This window comes from Aulostomus chinensis, chromosome 18, assembly GCF_037954235.1.
Source record: "Aulostomus chinensis isolate RoL2024-O1b breed Wild chromosome 18, RoL_Achi_v1.0, whole genome shotgun sequence".
Taxonomy (NCBI): Eukaryota; Metazoa; Chordata; class Actinopteri; order Syngnathiformes; family Aulostomidae; genus Aulostomus; species Aulostomus chinensis.
Genome location: NC_141337.1, coordinates 22,508,960 through 22,529,096, shown reverse-complemented (window position 1 = coordinate 22,529,096; position 20,137 = coordinate 22,508,960). Strand labels below are relative to the sequence as shown.

The 20,137-nt window shown below is 44.9% G+C and overlaps 2 protein-coding genes across 2 annotated transcripts; both read right to left on the bottom strand.

Annotated features, from left to right (window-relative positions):
• Positions 1-4,819: 4,819 nt before the first annotated feature.
• Positions 4,820-12,413, bottom strand: LOC147245766 (dual specificity protein phosphatase 3-like). Its single transcript, XM_086185654.1, has 3 exons — positions 12,087-12,413; positions 8,416-8,648; positions 4,820-7,080 (listed from the first exon to the last, which is right to left on the bottom strand). Exons 1-3 carry the CDS (start codon positions 12,263-12,265, stop codon positions 6,872-6,874), a joined length of 621 nt encoding a protein of 206 aa, XP_086041780.1. The 5' UTR covers positions 12,266-12,413; the 3' UTR covers positions 4,820-6,871.
• Positions 12,414-13,497: 1,084 nt separating this feature from the next.
• On the bottom strand, positions 13,498-18,865 carry prl (prolactin). The gene is made up of 5 exons (XM_086185655.1): positions 18,823-18,865; positions 17,715-17,830; positions 16,204-16,311; positions 13,907-14,089; positions 13,498-13,824 (listed from the first exon to the last, which is right to left on the bottom strand). Exons 1-5 carry the CDS (start codon positions 18,863-18,865, stop codon positions 13,633-13,635), a joined length of 642 nt encoding a protein of 213 aa, XP_086041781.1. The 3' UTR covers positions 13,498-13,632.
• Positions 18,866-20,137: the final 1,272 nt, after the last annotated feature.

Below are 20,137 nucleotides of genomic sequence, written 5' to 3'. Positions count from 1 at the left end.
GAATGATGAATGCAGCATTTAATTTTTTGAGTAGAATGTGACTCCAAAGCATCATGTTTCACCTTCACATACAGAAACACGCAGTGACACAGCAAGCTTGCTGGATTCCAAGCTCACGGGAGCTGGGACTCAAACTCTCCATCCACTGGAGACTGTCGGAGGAGAAGAAGAACCAGTATGTTTCTACTGTTAAGCTCATGAGGCGCCAAATGATGATGTACTACTTTGATGAATTCAATATTTTTTTTGTTTTTAAGTTCTTAAACCACTTTAAACATTTACACTCCATTAACCTCCATAGATGGTGTTATTGTAGCACCACCGGCGGCTAGTCGAGCAAAGCTAACATCAACGCCAGCTCCGCCAGACACCACGCTTCAAGCCACGGAGGAACTTGGTCTTCAGCTGTCTGGGTTCTGCTGTTCCCGTGGTTGTTGGCTGACACGGATTCAAAGATATATGCACATGTGAGTCAGTTTGGCAGCATACTGGGTGGTCAGGGGCCCTTTTTTTTCCATCCCTACTCTGCCTCTGAATCCATGGAGCTTTTGGCCATTTGGATTGAGATGGATGAGTCAATCGAGGAAGAAAAGCAGAAAAAGTGTCTTGAGATGACACTACATCTGCTTTGTGTACACGCCTCGAACCTAACTTTTGTACCCCAGTTAGGGAATCAAGGACTTAGTGAGTGTATCTCACATTCATGATAAGTATAACAATATTTTGGGAAAACCTCAAATTTACTTGCTACTACTTCTACTACTACTACTACTACTACTACTATTACAAACTACAGATTCAGAAATAAGGATTTAATCACCAGTGGGCTTTGTTTCCTGTCTGTAAGATGAAACTGAGTGGTCAAATAAGGCCCTTAATTTGTAAAAACGAAATTATTATTATTAAGAATATTCCATAAATGAGGCTGATTGTTCAAAATTCTTTATGATCACTACTTTTTTTTAATCATAGTATACATCATGGTTGTTATAGTCATAAAATTTTGTAAAACAAATTCTTCCAACAAAGGATTTGAGCCAACTGGTGTGGCCTGTATCATGTTCGCCCCCCTCTAACGTCTGCATCTGAAGTCACATGGAAAAGACTCGAGGAGACACTGCAGCGGAATCTCATTTTCAATCAGCGGCAGAGACACTCATCAGCTATCAACCTGTGTTAGCGCCACTGTGATGATGACCAGGACACCAAGTGAAATGCTGAGCGTCATCCTGACAAATGAAATGCAGGGAATAGTGACCTATGGTGAGCTGGAGACGTTACATAAACCGTGTTACCGTGCTGCGCGTACACATCCAGATGGGTCCTGCACGCAGCACACGTGCTAAATTTGGAAACCACCTATTAAATTATTTCAAACTCCAACACGCATGAAAGCCAGTTGAGTCAAGTTGGTTTTAGGATTGTTGTGCAGGAGAAGATCCCTGCCAATCCACTGACACTTCACCTTCAACCCCCCCCCAAAACACATGAGGGCACAGCTGCTACAGAACAAATGTTGACTGCCATGGCGCGCGCTCACGCGTGTGTGTGTGTGTGTGTGTGTGTGTGTGTGTGTGTGTGTGTGTGTGTGTGTGTGTGTGTGTGTGTGTGTGTGTGTGTGTGTGTGTGGAGAGAGAGACAGATGACCACACACTTGTACACACAGATTGATAGACTGGGGCATCCTTTACAGATTTTTCCCCTCAGCTAATGGAAAAGTGCCACTGGCGAAGTTCTGAAAACAGAGTCATGCTCATATTTTTTGATGTTGAAATTTGACCGTTTTGTTTCCGCATATAAAAAAGTGCTGCCGACTGAAGAATATCATAAGTATAATCATATGATTTTGATTACATAACCTGTTTCTACATCATATCAGGGGGGTCGCTATCAGGAGATCAGCATTCCCTCAGTGGAACAAAATCCCTTATCGGTGAGATGCAACATTATGCAGTAACATCCAGGTTTCCTTCTCTCATTCCCTTTCAGGAACTGAACTATTTAGGTATAAAGTCACATTCACAGTTTAAGGAAGTGGTGGATATTGCTCTCATGTTGCTATGGTACGCTTGCAGGTGAACCTAGCTTAGCACAATGACTGAAAACAAAGGGGAACTGGCTCTATTTTTGAAGTAGAGATAAATAAAAGGCCTCCACTCACAGTGCCATGGAGGTCTGGAAAGCCAATACAGATAAAAGCTGAATGCTTTCTAAACAGGGGGCGACCTCACTTGTTGAAAAGAGAAATCAGAGAGTGTAGTATGGTTGAAAAAAGATGGGGGCATGTTTAAGAGCCGGCTACCTTGAGCCGGAGCCAGTGTTCACGCTGAAACACAGAGCTTTTCTTATATTTGCACCTAGCAAGGTTCAGCTGTTTCCTTGAGGATTCTGTCATGTTGGATACCTGTCAAAAACTGAGCTGCCAAGAAGGAAGTTCCTCACACACTGACACACAGGACTCAGGACCACTGACTGCAGCAACTGTCGGTGCTCTCGGGTCATGCTTCGTGTATCAGGCTTTGACCCTGGTGAAGTATCCTTCTACATGACCCTGTCCCTTTTGTCAGCCACTTGCAGCAGTTTATCAGCTGAGTTGTTCTAGGTGACTGGCGAGAAAACGTTGGAATGTCCTCATCAGCTCAGGGAAGTCCTTCGTCCGTAGAGCCGATGATTCAGCTCAAAAAGAAGCTGTTTTCAGCTGTGCTCTGATGGGGTTGTGGATCCATCGGGATCTTCCTGGGTTCACAGACAGAGTCAAAGGTGAAAGCTCTCGTCATCATCTTCCTCTACCAAACCTAGAGAACTCCACTATGTATGGAAAGTGACTGAGGTCAGGGGAAGGTTAGCGAGTAGCATCATGAGTGCTAGAATGAGGGTGAGGGTCTGGGTGAGGCTATCCATGTGAATGGCAGTCAATGGAACGTGCAAACCTGTGTGCGCGCGTGTGTGTGTGTGTGTGTGTGTGTGTGTGTGTGTGTGTATACTCCTTTCCTATCCTAATGCCTTCTTCTAGAGATGGAAAACTCTGGGTTCAGTTCAATGTGCATTAGTTGTGTAAAAATGAGTTCAAAAAAGGCAACGTATGGCGGGTGAGGTACAGGCTGCATTACATAAGCGTTAAAATTCAATTTTAGTCTTGACATCGCCAAAAGTTGCACACATGACAATGACTACAATCCAAGCTCCAAAAGTGGTCTGGCCAATGGTTGTTTTGTTTTTTGTTTTTTTGGGGGTGGGACTATAAGGGTGTGGTGGCACAGCTCAACTGTCCCTTCAGAGGAACAATGGCTGCTTTTGAGGGTTAGAAAAATGTTATTATGACATCAGTTGCATCAGAACTGGGGAGTATTTCTTCTCTGAAAGAAGAGCAAAGGGGCCACGAAACCACGTTTTCATGGCTACGCAACATGAGTTGGCTGGAGCGCCACAGAAGTTAGAGAAGCCAAAATGGATCCGCCAGCTGGAAGGACATATACTGCAAATACTGAGGATCTACAGTACATGGTGGGTTCACACTTCACTACACTCACGTTAATCTGACTCATCCCATGTAACATACACACACACACACGCACACACACACACGCACACACACGAAAACACACGACTGCCCCTCCCCCTCAGGTTCATTCATGCAGACATGTTATGTAACAGTTTTACCCTCCTCACAGACATGTCCTCACGTTAACTCCATGTGTCAGGGCAGGACAGAGAAAGAAAGAAAGAGAGAAAGAAAGAAAGAAAGAAAGAAAGAAAGACAAAGAAAGAAAGAATGTGAAAACAGTAGAAAGGACAAATGAGACAAAGATGAAAAGCTGAAGGAAAACATCAGTGAGGGCGAGAAGCCCCTTCATGGAGGTCACCCTCCAGAACCTGTGGAATGCACACACACACACACACACGCACGCGCGCATTCGTGCACGCACACACACACACACACACACACACACACAAACACACAGAGAAACACACACACACAGACACACACACACACACAGACCCCCCCCACACACACACACAGACCCCCCCCCCTCCCCACACACACACACACACACACATGATCTTATACTTTGGTAGAATTCAAATTTATTTGTTGCCACTTACACTAAAAAATAAACGTCAGGAGAATGTTAGCATACAGAAGTTTCTGAAGCAAACAGTTGTAGTTTGCGTGTGGTACCGTGGTGGAACAATAGAGCAGAATCAATACGGTGGCGGATGAATGTATTAGGGATGTAACAGATATGTGGGGTTGTGTGCAACATGGAAGAGTTGATGACATGTGTGTGTGAAACCGCAGGTCCAAACTGCCCTCTAGTGGCAGCGCTGAAAACTAATATCCTCACCGGTCATTTGTCTCCAAATTACAGCACAAAGAGAAAACTGTGCTTATTAAGTTGGAAGCTAATACATAACTTAAATTTTTGTTATTTTTTTCAACTTTCCCACTTGTTTGGAATTCTCAAATGTGTTGTCTCATAACAAAATCCTGAAAACAATCAGTAATAAACAACTATGAAATACATGTTGAAGAATGCACTGTGATTTTTAGGCATTAATTAAGTTCAAGTTACGCTTATTTAGCACTGTTATACATAACTAAGCGTTATCATAATAACACATGGAGCTTGTAACATCAACGCCTGTCTAAATACTCTAAAGACACTTTGAGTTTTAAGACGTTAGGAGTTCTCCTAAGTAATCATGTCACACAGGACGATAGTAATGAGCAACACTGTCATGTGTTCCGCAGCTCTACGAGGCTCCCCCTCAGAAATCCCAAGCTGGGTGGAAAGAAACACACACCAGCCGTGTTGTTTTCAAAGTTTTTACTGAATGTATGAAAAGAGCAACAACAATCACAAGTGTCATTTATAAAGTGCACTTCAAATCAGCAGAGTCATCATCTGTCTGTCCCTCTGACAGTCCACCGACACGACCAATCACGACACAGCCTTCTCACAAATGCACAGGATGATTTACATGTCACAGGCTCCATAATGCACAGCGTGAAAATGAACACACACTCAATAATGCACACTGTGACAACATAAATACACACACACACACACACACAGAGTAGATTACACTGAGTCAACACTTTGGTTCACAATGTATACTGTTGCTGTACAATAGAAAACTGCATTTAGTCATGACAACAACACACACACACACACACACACACACACACACACACACACACACACACACAAGAATGTGCAAAAGGTGCCAACTGAGTAGAGTTACTGGTAAAAGTCCTCACATTCTGGCAGTGTCTACATGACACTAACTGCCCCAACAACACAACCCACCGAAAAACTGTCAAGCGACGTTTTTCCACCCGTGGATAATCCAGATGTGGACTGTTCGTTTGGGAGCTTTACAGATGCAGGCGTGCGGCCGGGCCGCTTTGTGGTCGGCGCCTGCGCTTAGCAAGTGGGCTGCTAAAAGTAGCATCTCAGAGCTGTGCACAGATGTCCTATTCTGAATGCTTGTGGGCTAATATCAGGAGGGGGGGGGGGGGGGGGACTGAATACTAATATTCTTCATATATCAACTCAAATTACAAAAATACAGTTAGAAGTGTAGTAAAGTATCAAAAGTAAAAATACTCATTATGCACAATGGCCTAATAAGTTTGATATACACACCAAATTTATCTACTGCCTCAGTGAAATGTTCATTAGGGCAACAGGGCTGCCACGAATGACTGTTACTTTTATTATATTCATTATCAAGTAATTTGCTGAGCATTTTCACGACTGATCGCTGGGTTGATAAAAAAGTCAAGAAAATGCACCAGAGCCCCAAAAAAGTGCATTAAATTCTTATTTGTGGGGAGGCTGGGACCAGTTAGAGATTTCTGCATGTCAATGAGTCACTGACTGTCAAAAGAGCTGGTGACTGATTGTTGTTGAATCAACTACTGAATGAACTGCTGCAGCGCGTTCATCCTGTCATAGCAGAGCTGCTCCGCTGCAGTTGAACAATATGATCGACATACAGAGTTCTTGTAAAACACATCTTAACTGCAGTATATAAGTGCTAATAATACTGATAGGAACATTTTCAGCCAATACGATATGCAAAAATATTGCCTGAACAAAATGACAAACTGAAGCGGTGCTGAGGCTCTGTCAGTCTCATTCACAGGGACACAAATATATCTTAATATTTCTGTCTACTTCTTTACCGCTCCCGCAGAACAGCTGATCAATTTCAGTCTTGAATATCAAAACAAAATCCAAAACAGACAGAAAGTGGATCCTCTAAATCTCTTCTCTTGAAAATGGCGCCCTGATAACTTGAACAGAACAGAAATCAATCACAGTAGCTTCTAGAAGTCTCTGTAGGGACCATCTGGGACTGAGAGATTTGGCAGTGTCGGTGGTGAAGGAGGGGAAGCCTTCAGGGGGAGGGGGGTGGAGGCTGGCTGACAGAAGGCGGCGCCGACATCATTTCACTTACACTATTTTCCCACCACTTTTACATTAAGTGCATTTGACATTCTGATCTATGTACCATTACATTAACATTCCCTTTAAATGTTGTTCTCTGGAACAGTGTGCAAAACTATAAAAGATATGAAAAACACGCTTACTGATCACGAATCATGACGGGTCTCAGCATGAACACGCGTGGAAATACACATTAGCTTAAATGATCAGGACGAGGTACCACCAGGTGAGCACACTGATTCAAATACTGCGTATGTGTCAAAAGTGCGTTACTTTGTACACTCCTGATCCCCTCTCCTGACTTCCAGAACGTTCCCTCACAGATCGACGGCTGATTGAAGCTGTAGAACTAGAGAAAGAGAGTGATGTGCAATTTAGCATTAGCTTCTGCTCTCTGAGGAGTTTCCACAAATTCATTTGTTCCAGAATCTTCCCTCTGCAGCCAGACTTTGGTTTAGCTGACAGAGCTGCCGAAGGAAGCCGTCGTTGGGTCCGATCTCTCGTTTCTGCCGCACCGTGGCCAGAGCGCTGTGGACGTCCATGCTCTGGCGAAGCATCAGGTAGGCGATGACTAATGTAGGCGAGCGGCTGTAGCCTTCCCTGCAGTGAACGTAGATTTTACCTGCAGAGGAACAGACAAGCAGAGTGATCACATGACGACTTCTGTATTGATGTCGATTCAAAGGTATGTTCTTCTATCTTTGCCCTCTGCAGGGGGAGAGAAGAAACATCAACATGCGTTCACCTTTAACGACGTTACGATAGCAAGTACAGTCGCACATTTAGCTCAGCTGTTGTGTGTCTGGTCCTGTGGTTTCATCATCAATGGCTCTGGTAAATTCTGTACAGTTTCATAATCCATACACCAGGGCTGGGAGGTGAATCAAGTTTGTCATCCATCCATCCATTTTTCTACTTCTTATCCTGTTCAGGGTGGTGGGGGTGGAGCCTATCCCAGCAGCCTTCCCCCTGGACAGGTCACCAGTCCATGGCAGGGCCAACACATAGAGACAGACAACCATTGGCTCTCCCAGTCACACCTACGGTCAATTTAGAGTCTGGATTAACCTGGTCCCTCTTGATGTCTTTGGACTGTGGAGGAAGCTGGAGTACCAGAGAGAACCCAGCAGGAACAGGGAGAACATGGAGACTCCTCAAATTTATCAAATAATTTTAAATTGTATTACAAGACAATTTTACAACGGATCTCTAGATTTTCATTTTCACTTCCTGCCGCCACTCCCTTTGGTACTCCTGAGCTGCGCTCTCCTCCTGTGCTTACGTCCTACGAGTGACAACATGGCTGCAAGAAGGAGAAGGAGAAGGAGTACCTTCCTGAAAAAAGGTGCAGTCTCGTCAGTCTTGAACTGCTTCTCTGCAGCATCTGTTCAACGGTGGCAGGAGAGCTGTACATTTACTCAACTACACCACATCGGTGGTCCGGTCAAATCATGCAGCCCTATGTGACTTGTAGTTTGTTTTTAAGAGGTGAAAAAATACAGAATAGAATTTTATATAAATTATAAACAGAATATAAATTTATATAAAATTACAAATCCAGTTTGGAGTGGAAAAAAAAAATAAGAGATAATATTTTCAGGCGCTACCGCCCAGCCGTGTGTTGTCCCGCAGGTTGGCAGTGGGCCTGTAACCACGACACATGCTTGTTGGACCCTAAGCTGTCTTAAAATTGGAATAGAACAGAACAGAGATTGTGACACTCCAATACATAATGAGGACATACAGTAATTCTCCAAACATGGTTGTTCTCTTTTAATAAATCTGTCAAATGTTTCGAAGCGGTCGGTTTAGAAAAGTCTTGTTTCTTCAGTTACTCAAACTAATTTAAAGCTTCTTGACAACGTACATGAAACGAAACAATGTCACGGCCCTGCATGGGAACATGGTGGAACCGCATGTTAGTTACACGCCAACAACCTGTAGTTCAGCCTCTGACCTTTTCCGTTTTTGTATGCCAGAGCTTTCTCGATGACGTCCGCTGCCTCTTCGAAGTAAACACTGATGTCAAAGTGATCGGTGTCACTGGCTGGCACGCCGTGGTAGCTGATGCCCGTGCCTGCGTAGAACTCAGCGTTGGTGTTGACGTGCATGAAGGAGTTTCCCTCTGCGGCGTTCAGGATGTGAGTGATGCCCAGACGCTTCAGACGCATCGTGTTGGTCGCCACAAACCTGGAGCACGTTGATAAAAAGACGCATGCAGATACTTCAGTTCCAGTTGCCGCCAATGTGGAGTGCAGTACCACACACAAAGACTCTGTTCGTAAACCTTATCTGAGCCTGCGGTTCCACACAAACGAAAGGAAAGCCTGTGGATTTCAATGCCAATTACCAATGAACACAAGAAGCCTTTACAGTAAGATCACATGACCAAAGAAGTACAGCAGAGGTTCAGAGCAGCTGAGGATCGTGCGTGCCTCTTCATTCTTCGAGGCACTGAGTCTTGAACTCTTCATCGACGTACAGTAACAGCTCAATACAGAACGCTGCAGGGTGCAGGGGCCAAACTGTGTCACGACAACTATGGCGTCCATTTGATGTGTCGTGAAAGCAGCGGCCACACAACACAACACACAGGGGTTTTTTAGCATCACAATGCCTTGATGAGAAAACAAGTCCGTCATTTCACGTTGTTTTCTAGAAAGAGACCTGCCGTTTCTCGTCCCCAGACCGTCATCACACCACACGGACTCTGAAGAACTGGACCCATCATCTCTCAGGGCTGATTTGGGAGCCGACCCCGCTCAGCGGCTGTCTGTACGTCGGATTCGTCAGGAGAACTGAGGGCTGACTGACCAGAAACACTGTTCTGGATCGGGTCTGTTGTTGTTGCACTGCTTCAATCCTCTACAGTCGCAGATTCTCGCGTTTTGTCGTCGACTGGGACTGATTTTTCGATCAATCGATACACTGCAGCAACAACAAATAAATATGGGTGAAGTACTCACTGGATCGATCATTTGTTCTAACTTGGTGTGCTTTCTCATTCAGTATTTTTTAGTGTCAAAGATTGGATTTGTTGCCCTGCTCAGGAACGAAGCAGCTCCACGATGTCAGCCACGTGTCGGCTGCTGGGGCTGCAGCGTCTCTCTCTGGTTGCCAGTTAGTGACACTTCCTCCTTTCTTTATTTGAATCATTAAAACCGAGGTTTGCTGGGGACATTTAAATGAATGAAAAACGTCACATGATTAATGTAAATCTACAGGTAAACCCGTGTGATGGGGGAATCGCCATCCGTCACAGTGATCAAACATCCTGATCAGAGCGCCTTTACTAATGGTGATACTATCAATGGACTGCAGGTGTGAGTACTACTACTGCGTTGGTGTTTGTGCTGACACTGGTACAAACACATCGCTGGTATTCATGCAGTGCTTCCACCACTCCTGCACTGAAACGCTCATACAGCTGCTAACAGCGCTAATGCTAAGTGCTCACTTCCTTCTGTGACTACAAGTCATGGGCTCAGCCAAACACTCGCCATCATGGCTGCTGACCGCAAACAGGAGTTGGTGTGTTGATTCACTGCCTTGACCTACTTTCCGCCTCAGACCTGTAAAAGATCTGGTTGGCCGCTCGCACCATAACACACTGCCATTTCTGAAGAGACTGGATTGCGTTCCATGATTGGCACCGATTTGTTTTTAGCTCATGAAATGAAGTTTTCATTTTCCTTCCTGTGCTGAAGAGATCTGCTGTTTTTCTCAGTGCACCTCTGGGATTGCTGTGCCACTCGGCACCTCCCGCCTTTCAGATCCAGACGGCTAAAAATAACGCGCTGAAGCCGACTGGTGCAGCATCAAGCTTTCAGCCTGGCAGGTTTTCACATTACACAGGGGAACTGAGACAGACTCGTCAAACACAGCTCCGAGAGGACAAAGTGTGTGTGTGTGTGTGTGTGTGTGTGTGTGGGGGGGGGGGGTCTTCTCTCCCAGACTTCATAGAGCCGTGCAGACGCTTTTGTCTGTGCTCTTCCTATATCAGTGGTGACATGTTCTTGATTATAACGAGGACAATTCAGCAGAAAAGGAAGAGGAGACACTGGTTTTCCCTCCTGAGCACCGCCCCCCCCCCGTCTCACCCAGCACACAAAAACACCTTAGAGCTTCTATTTTAAAGCTTTCATATCAGAGTAATTAAATTTTAAAGTGTGCATTTGCTTGAAAGCCGAGGGAATAGTATTCCCAGTACCGTATAAACACCAACAGTCAAGTACTGCAGTGAAGAACATGTAGGTGGCAATGTTGCTAACATCTTAAATAAGTGACTCCAGGTAAAACAACCACACCCAGAGAAGGAAGCCATTTTGTCTCATCATCAACTTTGACCCTGCTCACTTCTACTCTGGGTTCACCGCTCACGCTCCCCCTGCTCCATCGGACGAATGTTGCATGTCAATCAATTCTTTGCCTCTTGGAAACAGCAGCTGGCCATGGACACAGCACCACTCCCTGCGTAGGCTCCCGTTGTTCATCTGTGGTGTGAACTGGCTTTCAGGCAGTGAAACTTTATCGACTGTTTTGAAGACATTTGTTTCCTCGGCAGCGTTGCCAGTGACGAGCCCCCAGCGGGAGGCACACCTCTCTCAGTCGCCGGGGTCAGACTCTTGGCAACAGCGACAAAACCAACTACAATGATTTTGTTTCCTCAGTGTGTTCAGATTGAGGGGAAAAATAAAAGTCCACATCCAATGAGGGAAAGAATCCCGTAACTATGACCTCCACCGACAGACCCACAGAGCCTGTCCCAGGGGACTGATGGCCTCCGCAGCAGTGCTGTACTGGTCTGGCTGGGCCCTTGAGCACACTTCCTTTGTTCCTCCAACAGTGTGTGAAGTCTGATGACATCTCTCTTGTTTTCCTCTAACTTTGCATTTTTTAAACGACTTTCTCAATTTGTTCTTCATCCCTTTTGTCATCTGATAAGAGCTTCTTTTTTTTTTTCTTCTTTTTTCCAAATGTCTGTTGGACAGGCGGTGATTTATTTTCCAGCTGTTGAGCTGGGACGTGAACAGCGCTGCTATTCGTGCTGGAAGTCCGACATCTGCCTGCTTCTCATTCCAGATTTAAGCTGAAAGCATAGAAGAATTATGACGCGTGTGAGGCAGAGCCTCCACCTGACCAGCCATCACCGATTTCTTCTCTACAGGTTAGAAGATGAATGAAAGGAATAAGCACTTCAAACCGAATCACACACTACGTATTTGGAGCTGCAGCTCTCCTCGAGCCTTCGTGACCACATCGCTCCTGCTGTCATCCACATCCACATCCACATCCACATCCACACAGGAAAACCCTGTTTCACAAGAACTCCTCTGTCTGGGCTGAGACGCGCTGGTTTTGCTCCTGCGGGGATCACGAGGCTTTCACTTGTTAGAATTAAACATTTTAAAAACAGGATGACAAGAAGACTACAGCCGATCATTCATCTGCAGATTAAAATCAAATGTACTGTAATCTGAAAGATTAACTGAGGGATTTAATATGATAAACTGCTAACATGGCGACAGCGGTAGGTTTCTATCGCCTGACCTGAATGGGGGGGTGGGTGTTCACCAGATGGATGCACAACAATGGAGAGGTGCAGAACAAGTCACAACAATGACTCACGCATTGCCGACGTAGATCCGCGGGTAAACCTCGTGGAAGTGTTTCGTGGGCCAGTTGTAGAAGCCGCTGTCGTCCGTCAACAAGTCGTTGAGCTGCTGGAGCGTCACCTCGAAGCTCGGCGTGTCGAGTCCGTCCGGAGCGGCTGGCGTCTGGACCTGCGGCTCGTGTTTATTCTTCATTCCCGAAACACGAAGTGGAACGCACGCAGGTGGAAGACGGAGCGTGTCAATGTGGCGGATGGGAGTCGCTTCACCGGGCGGGCACCGAGCGCGCTCCTCTGCCTCCCTGACGCCGGAGCGACGAGCGACTCAGTGTGGCGGAACCCAGCCCTCATCCAGGGGCGGCCCCGGCCCGCGGTGGGTCCTTGTAGGTCAACTACTCGGGGGTCCATATATGAAGGGTGGCCTCTATTTTTTTTTGGTTCACATGCAATTTTTTAATTCTATATTTCACATGAATATTAAAATGAATTCCATATTTTTCAGCTTGTTCTTTTTCAATAGCTTCCATGTCATGGGATCATGGGACACCAAATCAGCACTAGATGTTATTACAAGACACCCCCCCCCACACACACACACACACACACACACAAATACACACACTCAAATTCTACTATTTTAGTTTGTTTTCTGGGGGGCTGGGACACTGTTTAGTGTGTGTTTTTAGTGCTGCTACTGTGTTGCTCTGCCGAGCAAACATAATAGAAGTACCTTCAGGCTCAGGCCCGAGTTACAAAAAAACCCAAATCAACAATTATTTTACTGTGCAAGAGAGGATTTTATTCCTTTCATTCAAAGATGCATCGGTGAAGTCTAACTGAATGTGAGTGCTGCAGAGGGCAGTCGAGTGTTGGACAGGCAGAGGGAATCAGTCTTCATTGAGGCTCTGAATCCCTGTGTGAAGGATGACTTGAGAAGAGGCTGGCGACAGGTTGGAGGTAACAGCTTTAACATGGACTGATTGTCAGTGTGGCCAGTTCAGTTTAGAATGTGTGTGTGTGTGTGTGTGTGTGTGTGTGTGTGTGTGTGTGTGTGTGTGTGTGTGTGTGTGTGTGTGTGTGTGTGTAAATGGACCAACTGATACCTCAGCTGGTTCCTCCAAGTCACCCAGCTCAGATTTGAGTAGATTCAGCCTCAGTCAGAGTGAGATGAGGAGGAGTTGTGGGAAAGAGAACTCACAGGTTTGAACCAATTATTGTTCATTGTATGGTTAGTTCACCCCCCCCCCCGCCCCCCAGACCAGCTGGAAACACAACAAATGACTGGAATTTAAGCCCTCATGTAGCTCTCCTGCCTGTAACTGACATTCTCAACTTTTATCATTTCTAACTTTGAGTCTGTATCAGAACCTCTAAAAAGGCCAAGGGAATATTTTATCAATGAGGGTTAAAACAATCTGTGTTGGGGTTAAAAAGCTGACATCTTCACCTTCTGAAAGCTGATATCTCTATCAGTTAGCACGAGCAGTCAGGATACTAGCTATAGATCACTAGAATGAGCTGGTCTAAGCTTTTGGAAAAGAATCAAGCTGGCAGGCCCAGTTTTTAACAGAACTGGGGTTGCATCTTCCCCGCCCGGCAGCGGAGGACTTTCAGGAAGCTGTCAATCTTGTGGGAATCCCGACGGAAGCATGACAACAGGAACTGGAAGTTGATTAGTTTGGAAATCTTGTCCTGGCCGATGTCATTGTCTCCTCTGTAGGGCAGTAAGGAAATGGCCTGAGCAGCAGGAGACATCTAGGATGGACAGGATAGACTTTTTGTATTCACTTTTTGAAATAAAAAAAACAATTTTTGAAAAAATGTCACACATGCACACCTTGCCAGATATTACGTTCAGGCCGTCTCCCAGGTTCCTGGAATGCTCCTGCAGCTCTTGGATCTTGTTGGATATACTGTTTTGGGCAGGATGAGGCAGTGTGTTAGCAGAGGAGGACAGGTCAACCAGTGGGCCCATCCAGGCTTGGAGCAGGGAGCGAGCCAGTGAGAGCAGGTCTGACTCCTGGAGGACAAGTCAAACAGATCATCCAATGAGTTGAGGAAGAATTGGGAGCATAAAACATGTTGTAATAATAAATACTGATGAACAAAGTCCTGGATTCTCCCTGGGGGGACGTTCCAGGCAAGTCCAGCTGGGATGAGGCTGCAAGGGGAGATGGAGAACCAGCTAGAAGGATGAAATCTCCACACTGGCCTAGAAACGCCTGGATCCCCCTGTCAGAGCTGTCAGTGTGGCCAGGTTAAGGAAAGTTGGGGGTTCCCTGCTGGGGTTGCTACCTCTGCAAGCTGTTTATAGACATGCGGTTGAAGATGGATGGAAGTATAAATTATTCGTAATGCATTGCAAGATCTTCTTTTAAATCGTGCATGTTTTATTTTATTTATTTATCTATTTTAAACTGTTGTACGGCGACCTTGAGTGCCTTGAAAGGCGCCTTATAAATAAAATGTATTATTATTATTATTATTTTATTATATTCTTGATTTTAATTAATGTGTTGGTTAGAAAGGCAATTCTGTGATATGAAGCTCAGCATGAAGGCCTGTTTATTGTTTGATCAAAAGAACAAACAATAAACAAAACAGCAAACAGTCAAACTTAGTCCTTTGGTAAGATAGACTACTAGTTGTTTCTCTGTGTAGGAAAATCTTGTCAAGTAATCCAGGTAGGAAATTCTGCATTGTCCCAAACGTGGAGCAGAATTACATCCCTTCCACTTCCAGCCCAGCGCTGCTCCAAATCTCTAGCCAGACTCTTCTCTTCTGTTGTTCCCAAATGGTGGAACGAACTACCGAACCCTGTGCGTTCTGCTGAGTCCCTTTCTACTTTTAAGAGACAGTTGAAGACTCAATTGTTCAGAGAGCTGCGAGGCACTGAACCTGACTCTTCTCCTCTTTGTCCTGTGGGGTAGAATCAGTCAGAGGGTCCAAGACCCAGCACTCAGTGACTATGTAGCACCAACTGTGTTGTGTCATGTTGTATGTCTGTCAAAATTTTTTTTTAAAAAAGGGAGGGGGGGGGGGGCGACACTTCTTCTGCCACTAGATGGCAGTACCTGTGACCAAATCACAACTGAAGCACTTTTGCACTTCCTATGGACTTTCCCTTAATTAGGTCTAAATTCTTGCTTGTGTTGTACGTCGCTTTGGACAAAAGCGTCTGCTAAATGAAATTGTAGAATTGTAGAATCCCACTACATCCGACCACCACCCACCCACCAGACCACAGATTGGCTTTTCATTGCAATGATTCAAAAGTTGGACTCCAACCATGACGGCAGGTCACCCATGTTCAAGAATTTTCTTCAGCCAGTGATGCCGTGACAAGACTTGAGCGACAAGAAGTGAGCAAAACAATAAATCCATTCAACGCTCATCTTTGTTTCCAATCGCCCAATCATAGAGGACCCTAACATTGTGATTCTGGTATTTTTGGATAATATTATGGAAAATGGATGAGTGGATTGTGGAATCCAGAGAAAAAGCCACCACATAATTATGAAAAGATAAAAACATAATGATGGAAGACCAGGGTGGCCTCGACTGTTCTGTTGATGTGGGAGGGTGTTTCTAAACAGGGTGAGCCAAACTGACCGAGGGTGGGGGCTCTGCCCTCACATTCAGGTGTGAAATCACAAGATCCAGGCTTTCAAGTGAGAACTGATCTGACGCCCCAGCAGGTGAGAAGAAAACACCAATCCCAGAGGAACCCCCCCATACACACACACACACACACACACGCGCGCGCATGTGTCGGTTGGCTGGATTAGGCTGTTCTGGGCTGTTTGTCCAGCGTGATGCTGCACTCATGCTAGTAAACATGATCTGAAGCCTAAAGTATGGATCAGGATTTTTACAAAATGCATCACGCAATACAGATGTGCTGTCATGAAAAGTACTGTCAGCCTATTAATCATTCGGAGTATGGATTATAGTTACATACTGTAGTCCATCAGCTGATGATGCAGCTCATCAAATGAGGGGCAGCGTAAGGTTGTTACACAGACGTATCCTGCAGTAGGCCTGCTCATTACTAACCCACTCTGATGGACCCCTGACCCTTGGAGGGAGCGACCCTCAGAATGGAGGGGGAGTGTTCAGCCAGCAGTCACTTACAGACACTTGTAGGGCTTGCTCCTTGTCGCTGGGTGTCGGTAGAGAGGAGGTGTGGCACATTGACGGCCGGGGCATGATCATCCGACCTATCGGAGGGAAATGAGTGTCCTGAGGGAAAGAGGATGAGTAAAACTGTATTGCACATCCTGTATTCAGGAGGCTGTCACACCACTAGAAGCACCCCAACGGCATTTGGAACGGAAACCAATAGAAGCCTCAGATGTTGGAAATCAAAGAAAAGCATACATCATGCAAAACCACAGGCGGCGGTCACTAAAGGTCTCATGAAGTATTTACAGTCTATAAGCAGATACTAGAAAAGTAGACCCGCATGCCAGTAGCCTGCTCCAAGCACATGCAGTTCAGACCTGGAGGTTCGCCAGGCCAAAGCAATCAACTCAAGAGCTTCACGGAATACAGCTCAGAAAGTGCCAGGATACAGATACATCAACTGAAAGCACTCAAGCACACACACACGCACGCACACACTCACACACACACACACACACACACACACACACACACACACACACACACACACACACACACACACAAAGCTGTGTCTACTATCAAGTATTGATGAATTCATAAAAATCTGTTTGTTTGTTTTTTAAATGGGCCAGTTTGCAAAAGTATAGAAATCTGTGCTGGCAGCTGAACACTAACTAACACTCGTACAGTAACTTGTACACAAAATTGTCAAAGATACTTTTTAAATTTTAGTTCCTTTTCATTGAGTTTTAAATTTTAGTTAAAATTCTTTCAAAATGTTTTTTCTTGTTGTTGTTGTTGTAAATCTACATCGGCAGCACCGCAGTGACACCAGAGGAACGGTCAGAACCAAGAAGAAATTAATGTTCCCTCATCACCAGAGCTGGTTAGATGCAGAGTGCTGCTGAGGTATCATTTCTAAGAGTCAATCACATAAAACCACATAACCTCAATCTTTAACTGTCTCTGTTTAAACTGAGAGAAATTAACAGGTGAGTTATTGAAGGTTGACTTTTAATCCAAGAGCGAGCAGAGCAGCGACAATTTTCTGAGCCTACAGGTCAACTTTTAAGAGAGAAATTAAAAATAAATTAGGTTTTTCTTTCTTGGTGTGTTACTGAAAATCAAACCAGCCAATAGGTTCTACTCACCCGTAAGATATCCCAGTGGCCTTTTCACCGGCAAGAACCACACAGCACTCTATCATTTTGAGATCTGATAGGTGTTGAGTGTTGATGGGTGGATGATATGATGACAAAGTAAACATCAGATTTTGTATCGATATGAAAAAGACTGAAAAAATATGTATAGATAAGGAAGTATCTGCTGCTCAGCCCGAGGTCACATGATTTGGAAACTGATGAAAACCTGATTTTTCTCTGTATATAAAAAAAAAAACCATCAAAAATTGTTTTAATGACGTGAAACCTTCAGTGCAGAGCTGCCTGTCAGCCTGCCACCTTCACACACACACACACACACACACACACACAGACACACACACACACACAGACACTCACTAACTCTTGGGTGAGCATCGTGCTGAGGGAGTGCAGTTTGTCCGAGTGCTGAGAGGCTCGGTCGAGCAGGTCACTGATGGCGACTGCACTGCACATGGCCACCATACACGCCATCACTGGAGAGTGCGGAAACGGAGGACACACACAAAACATGCACACGTTCACCGTCACATTCACTGTGGTCAGCACCAACCACAGAATTCAGCTGAGAGCGACGAGCACTGCTCACTTCTACTGTTAAATGATGCCAGTCTTTTTTTTTTTTTTAATTAATAACATATTCAATTAAATATTCAGCAACGGTGAAATCGCTTCGCTGTCTTTGGTCACAGCTGGTCACATGGAGCCCTGGCCGTTGTTGCAGAAGTGCTGGCTCGTGGAGAAATGTGGGCGCTCTTGGAACTAAATTAGAGGAAGTGGTTCTTTCTCTGAGGAGTTGGGAGGTCCCATTTGTTGCGATATGGCACGAGAAGAACAAAGTCTATTTGACTCAAACGCGATGGATTTCCGACCTGACATCAGTGCAGACACATACTTGGTTTCTTCAGTTAGAACCCATTAATAAAGGGTTATTGTTCCATAAATGAAATAACCTTCTACAAAAGCACAATACCAGACTTTTATGACGAAAATTCGACAACGCCTTAAGAAGGTGTGTCCTAAATATGGGTTTTCTATCATCACAGCCCACTGATTGGTTTCTCTTTCTTGTTTTACATTAAGTTTTGAGGTTTTTTTCAACTGTTATGGTTACAGTTTGACTGTCATGGTTGGATGCCAATGTGGAGCTTGTCAACCTATTTGTGTGAATGAGTTCACAAATATGGGTGTTTTTTTGAAGAAAAAAAAAAGTAATCTTGAATCTTGCAAAGAAATATCTGAAAGGTTGTTCTTATCGACCTCAGTGGCTTGGAGTGAGTCCATGCAGGTTTTATCTGATTTGTTGTGACCAATAATAACGATATCATATTTGCAAGTTGTGATACACCTGTGATGATGTCTGGGGATGTGAAGACTGATCAGATTTGGTTATTATACAGGTACAAGTGATGTGTCAAAATGTCATATAATATCACATGTAATGATGACAATAGACGAACCATCTCACCTGCGATGAAAACTTTGCTGCCACCGGTTCCTCTGAGAGCCATCTTTCTTCTTTTCTCGTCTGCTTGTTAGTCTTCCCTTCTTTTCCACCGTGCTGTCTCTTTCTCTCGCTCCCTGCTGCCTCCATTTTATTGACCAGTTCCTTTGATTATTCAGAAGCAGGATGAGTCTGTGCTGATTGTCAGGAACTTGTCCAGTCCACCTCGTAATGAGAAACATAGTCAAGGAGATTTGAATTCATGCAACAGGGTGAAATGTGTGTGTGTGTGTGTGTGTGTGTGTGTGTGTGTGTGTGTGTGTGTGTGTGTGTGTGTGTGTGTGTGTAAGGATGTGGAAAAACTTTGTTTTGGATTGTAAAGACATGGGTGAATAATAACGCTGATGTTCACACCATTCTGACGTGTCATGACAACTCCATTTGATGGTTACGGTCATCGATTAGCCTGTAACCTGAATTCTGAAATCTGAAAGTAAACTGAGATGAAAGGAGACTCCAGAATGCATGCTAAGAATATCGTTAGAAGATTTCTTTTCATCTAAATTGCCATTTGTTGATTTAAAAATCATTTAAGCACCTGATAAGTGTTTAGATGAACGGAGTGCTGACATTGTCCTCAAATCGGCTGAGATATTCAATGAAATGCTCAAAGTCGGATTTTGTTTTGGGCTTTTATAAAGTTGTGGGATGCACAAGAGATAAAGCATGACAGTTGAGATCCAGCTCCAGAAACTCAGGGTCCTAGATATTCTCTGAGGTTCATGTTTTAGAAGATTAATCTTTTACTCTGAATAGAGTTTCTGTCAATCTTTTCAAGTGTCCATGTTTTGTTTCAGATATACTGTAGCGGTACAGTGGAGCAGAGGTCAGCACTGTCGCCTCACAGCAACAAGGCTGCAGCACGGGGTCTTTCTGTGTGAGTCTCCATGTTCTCGCTGTTCCTGCTGGGTTCTCTCTGGTACTCCAGCTTCCTCCACAGTCCAAAGACATCAAGAGGGGACCAGGTTAATCCAGACTCTAAATTGACCGTAGGCGTGGCTGGGAGAGCCAATGGTTGTCTGTCTATATATAGACAGCCCCCCTTGACCCTTAACAGGATAAGCAGAAGAAAATGGGATGATAGGGGTCACGGGTCGGGGGGTCCCGATCCCAGCAGCCTTCAGGCGAGAGGCGTGGTTCACCCTAGACAGGTCACCAGTCCATGGCAGGGCCAACACATAGAGACAGACAACCATTGGCTCTCCCAGCCACGCCTACGGTCAATTTAGAGTCTGGATTAACCTGGTCCCCTCTTGATGTCTTTGGACTGTGGAGGAAG